Below are 5674 nucleotides of genomic sequence, written 5' to 3'. Positions count from 1 at the left end.
AACCTCCTTAGCTGTGGGGGGGTTGAAGGCGCTCCGCGAACAAAGGCTAGCTTCCAGCTAACCTCCAGCTGTGGATGAAAAACGGCTCGTTGTGTCCGCCAACCACATTGCACGTTAACACGGCGATGGGGTCTCTGCTGTCTTCCTTCCAGACTGGGAGACAGCTCCGTTCGGCTTTGTAGAGACCGCTTCTCTGTAGGGAACTTCTCTGGGACAGCTTGCTTCTGCAGGCCTCAGCGAGAAAGTAAGCAATTCTTACACCTTAATTTCCCCGTTCATGAATGAAAATACCGGATAAACAGACAGTATTTCATTCGTACTTAACTTTGCATATGATCGATGATCGTATGACATCCTTGGATCCTGTTGAAGAGTTTATGTCTGTTTGCCAGCAAAGAAACATCAGCGCGCTTTGTTCCCCTCCTATCCCGATGAAAACCGGCATGGAAGAGGTCGGCTTGTTGGAGAGGGGGTGCTCTTATTCAGACAGAGGCATCATGGGAAGTCTGCTGCTACCCCCCTTTCCTCAGTTGCTGGAAGTCAGTTAAATGCAATTTATTTTGAAAGTTCCAGAAAAGTGTTCACCAGAGTTTTAATGTTGAAATCCATGGCTGGGTCCCAACACTGACAATCGACTACTGTTCACTGAACAAGCAGGTACCCCTCTCACTGGGTTCTGATCGAGCCCAGAGACCTCCCTGGGAAGAAGGGTTCAGCTAAAAGAAAGGATTGTTGTTAAACAATAATTGTTCTGTATGGATACGGATGCCTGCAGATGCAGAATTATAAGGGTGTGAAGCAGCTGTATGATCCATGGTGCAGCCATGATTCCAGCAGACACCTCTCTTGCTGACACAATCAAAGTAGATGTCAGGCGGGTTCTGAGAAGATTGTGGGTTGCACTATTTTCATGGGAGATAATCTCTTTATTTATAGGAGTTCTGATATTGGAACTCCTTCAAGTGGTTCCACCAGAGATGATCCCAAATTTAGATTCTGTATTTGTGTCTATGTTCAAGGCTCTTGAGGTTTGAAGAAGGACCCCGTTACAGAACCTTGAGGTGTGGGTTCTGATGTTTGGAGAGGACAAAGAGTCCATGAGTAGAGTCGCAATAGCTGAAGCTCTTGTACATAAAGAGGAGTTATTAGATGTATGAGTTCAGTTCAAGTTTCCGTACTGCCTCAGAGTCTTGATCTCCTCAGATGAACAATCTCTGAAATATATGATGCTCTTTGTCACAATAGTCTCCACATGAAGCCCTGCAGAAAGAGAGAGGACAGGTGTTAGAAGCATGTCTCTCTATATTCCTCGAAGGAAGTGAAGTTGATTTTGTGAACACAACAAAGAAAACTGAAATCCTACATCTTAAAATGTATTTTATTATCCTTTAAAAGCTGCTCATCTCATTTTCAATCAGAAACCAACAAAAACAACTTTAAATCTGCCAGGGGTATGAATAATTCTGGCCTTAGCTGTGAATTCCCCAAACGGAGTAAACAGCAGACCTTCCCTCACTGAATAGCTTGAAAACAAGAGTTATGCTTCTTTTTCTTCCTCTGCTCATGATCCAAATTTTATACTGTGAGTTTGGCGCCACCTTTAGAGGGGATTTGTACTGTCAACGCAGCCTGTGTGCAGCTTCACGTCCTCGTCCTCAGAGAGCCCCAGTGGACAATAGTGGACAGGTACAGAGGACGAAATTGATGTCACATGGGCTTCCCAGTCAGGTGGCCAGTAGAACAGACTGGGAGTTATGAGGTAAGCCTTAGTGAGATGACAGGACATAAAAAGACAACAGCTGTCTAACCTCAGAGGACCTGGGTGGATGCTCGGGTCTTATGACATGTCTCTCAAAGCCCTTCATCACAGTAGGAGTCAGGGCCACCAGATAACAGTCATTTAGACACTTTGCTGTGGACTCCTTTGGTACAAGGAGAACTGTTATCCTCTAGAGCACACGTGTCAAACACCAGTCCTCAAAGGTCGTGTCCTACAGGTTTTATCTGTGTCTCTCTTTCAACACAACCGAATTCAAATATTTAGACCACAGCAGGAGAACTTAAGTGCACAAGGAGGTAGTTTAACCATTTGATTGTTGGATTTGGGACACATCCACAAGTTGTAGGACACCATCTGCCGAGGACAAGGATCACAGCTTGGCTCAACCCGGCTGGCCCATGTCCTCATCATGATGATCAATACTGACAGGAGTCCTGAAATTTGTGCTTCAGATTTGCTTTTCAGTCAGAAGTTTCTCTCAGATATAACTGGTCTTGCTGCAGGTCCCACTGGTTTCCCTCCAGTTTCTGTTTAAACTATTTGATCACCAACCTGCAAGATTTGTCTGAGTAATGAGGGACTTTGGTCCAAACTTTGTGCTTTGGGTCCTTCTATGAATCTATTGAGCTGGTTTGAAAGTATAACCTGTTTATTTGACCATCAAACTCTGCACACACCTTCATTTAATCTTTACTTTCCTTTTTAACAGTTATCTGATTATATAAGGATGCTGTTATAAGCCATCCTCAGCAGAATTAATCCAAAACACTCAGAGCAATAAAATGCATTCCTTTCTCCTCTAGTTCCTGTTGACTACAGACTCAGTAACAATCTGCTAAAACTACAAATAAAACAGTTTGTACCTGACTAGGTGAGATTCTCTCTACAGAAAAACATCCAACCAGAAGACAGCTCACCACATCAGGCCCACCCACCTCTTTAGCCCCGCCCACTGCTTCAACCTCCCTCCAGATCAGACTGGTCTGCCACCTGGTGGTCTTCTGTCCGTACTTCATCTCCACTCTCCTCATAATATCTCTATATCGACACAAACCAACAGGTAGCACTCTGGTTCCTGTACTGTGATCATTCCTCCATCCATCCATCCATCCACAGATTAAAATGTCGTTTCTTTTCAACCTCTTCTGACTGCAGGAAGTGACCTGCCTGTCTCCTTGGCGATGACTCCACCCATCGACACTGATCAGATGATGATTAGATGATAATTACAAGGATGTCACCACAGAGCATCAGCTTTGAACTCAACAGATTACATCATCACTCTTTGGTTTTCCTGTCTTTATTGTTCAGCTTCTGAAACAAATAAACTGAGTTTATTCAGAGACACGTGGAGTTAAAGCTTCAGTTTGTTTTCTTTAAAATCTCAGAGTAAAAACTTCCAGGGTAAAAAAATCAAACTAAGTTAAATACATCTTCAATGCTGGAGCAGCAATCTACTCTGCAAAAAGCTGTTGGTTTAAATGAGGAAGCTGAAGGTTTCAGTCAGCAAATGCAAAGCAACACATTCAACACTGAAGACAAGCTGTTTTCACCTCTATTCTTGTATGTGAGTGTTTCCTGGTTTGTGCTACAGAGAAACACTCTCAGAGTTTCTGACGTAGTGGTTCACAAAGAGGAAGAGGAGCTTCTTACTGACTGTCAAACTGCTGTTGGTCTTCTTTCATCCAGCTGCAGAATGGAGGGAACATCTGTCCACAGGCTGCTGGGTGAGTCCCATCTGCTGAATGTGTGTTGGTGTGGAAATGTTGAGAGATGATCACTGCTGCTTCCCACAGCAGAGCACTCATTAAAGCTCCAACTAACCTGAGAGTCATTTCTCTGCAGCTCTGATCTCTCTGCTGAGCTGCTCAACAAACCAAGGTTAGAAACTACTTTTGTCACTGTTTCAGTCTGACTGACTCCACAGAGACTGTCCTGCAGGAATTAGAAACTATTTAACCTGGTTTCTTCCTCCCAGCTGGTCTGACTGTGAGTCCCAGCAGATCTCAGTTCTTTAAAGGAGACTCTGTGTCTCTGAGCTGTGAGGAGGACAACATCTCTGCTGGATGGACTGTGAGGAGAAACACAACCAAACGTCAGTCTGAGTGTAAAGATGGATGGGGAGAACCTGATGGTCTGACCTGTAAGATGACCTACATGGAAACAGATGATACTGGAGTGTACTGGTGTGAGTCCAGAGAGGGAGCAGCCAGCAGCAGCATCAACCTCACTGTCTCTGGTAAGATCAGACTGTGGAGTTAGTGTTGATGAAGCTGTGTGGAAATGGATGAAATGCTGTAGTTTGTCTCTGTATTGAGGTGGATCAGTGATCCTGCAGAGTCCTGTCCTCCCTGTGATGGAGGGAGATGACGTCACTCTGAGCTGTCAAACAAAGACTCCCTCCAACCTCCCAGCTGCTTTCATTAAAGATGGCTCCCTCATCAGGACTGAGCCTGCAGGTCACATGACCCTCCACCATGTGACCAGCTCTGATGAAGGCCTCTACAAGTGTAACATCAGTGGTGATGGAGAGTCTCCATCCAGCTGGATCTCTGTCTCAGGTCAGCAGCTTCATTGTGAATCAACATCTTTTTATTCCAACAGTGAACTAATCAGATTTTCTCTATAGAAAAACTGTCAGCAGCTTCACTTTAGTTTACTTATAAAACAGGGCAACACTGTTCCTGGATATGTTCTGTTCTTCATGTTGGTTAAAAATTCATGGAGGATTTTGTTTAATAAAATATCTTAGACTCTAATTTTTGTTCAAAAGCCGAATATTTTAATTTCAGTTAGAACCACAACTGCTCTCTCTGAATATCGTTATGCTACATTCAAAGATGTCAGAGTCTAAAGATGTGAAACATGTCAGTTTCCACAATTAACAGTAAAACAGAGACTAGTGAAACATGACTGACTGTACTGTTAAAGAGATGCAAAAGCAGTTGCTTTGCAAAACGATTTGTAGGTTTTCTCTTCTGTTTTGATCAAATTCTGTCAAAAATACTTGTTTCTCGTTCTGTTCATTATAGCGATGAATTTTGGTTATGAGTAAAGAACCAATCGTAGCTCAACAAAAAAATAAGCAAGTTAAGTTGGCTTCTAAATGTGGAATTAATCAGGATGTACTCTCTCAGCTGAAAAACTTACAGCCGTAACGCCTCCTACTAAAGAAACCACAGCCTCCTTTCTACCTCCATTCTCTCTGTCAGCCTCCCTTAAAGCCAGACTGGTCTTCCACCTGGTGGTGTTCACTCCATACTTCATCTCCACTCTCCTCATGGTGTCTTTATATCGACTCAGAGCAACAGGTAACACTCTGATTCATTCACTGATCAATCAATCAATCAACCAATGACCACCACTTCTGCATCATTGAATTTTTAATACATTTTCTTTCTAACCTTTTCCAAATTCAGGAAGTGACCTGTCTGTTTCCACGGTGATGACTCCACCCTCCCAGGCTGAGCCGACATTGGTTGATGATTATGATGATGTCACCACAGAGCATCATTTCTGAACTAAATACATTTTCTCATCTTGTTCAGCTCCTGCTGTTTTATTCCTCCTTTTTTACATGAAAATAATTATAATTTCTAAACCCTCATAACTAAATAGATAAATAAACGAGTTAAACTGATGTCGTTCTTGTAATTTAATTAAGTTCTGGAAAGGTTCCTAAATCTACTAAAGCTTCTCTGCTGTCCTCCAGTTGTACAGATTAGACCCTCCAACATAACACAGGCTGCCTTTCCTCTGATCCTTTTTATAGAAAGTACCGACATTTTCACCTAGTAAAGGGAGGGTGTATTAATGGTTGTCAGGTTTTCTAAGTTGACTAGAAGAAACTGCCTTGATTTAAGGCATTCAGAGGGTGACGGTGGCTGTGTTCTC

The 5674-nt window shown here is 43.0% G+C and overlaps 1 protein-coding gene across 2 annotated transcripts; it reads left to right on the top strand.

Moving 5' to 3' along the window:
- Positions 1 to 3387: 3387 nt before the first annotated feature.
- Positions 3388 to 5420, top strand: LOC124880502 (Fc receptor-like protein 5). Of its 2 annotated transcripts, none has more exons than XM_047385650.1 (6): positions 3388 to 3507; positions 3626 to 3661; positions 3759 to 4019; positions 4099 to 4341; positions 4993 to 5091; positions 5200 to 5420. In XM_047385650.1, exons 1-6 carry the CDS (start codon positions 3477 to 3479, stop codon positions 5298 to 5300), a joined length of 771 nt encoding a protein of 256 aa, XP_047241606.1. In that variant the 5' UTR covers positions 3388 to 3476; the 3' UTR covers positions 5301 to 5420. The 2 variants fall into 2 exon arrangements, with proteins under 2 accessions (XP_047241606.1, XP_047241605.1); XM_047385649.1 differs by having other exon boundaries at positions 4918 to 5091.
- The last annotated feature ends 254 nt before the right edge of the window (positions 5421 to 5674 follow it).

Source organism: Girardinichthys multiradiatus, chromosome 14 (assembly GCF_021462225.1).
Source record: "Girardinichthys multiradiatus isolate DD_20200921_A chromosome 14, DD_fGirMul_XY1, whole genome shotgun sequence".
Taxonomy (NCBI): Eukaryota; Metazoa; Chordata; class Actinopteri; order Cyprinodontiformes; family Goodeidae; genus Girardinichthys; species Girardinichthys multiradiatus.
Note: the sequence above shows the minus strand (reverse complement) of the source record. Positions and strands in the feature narration are given on the sequence as shown.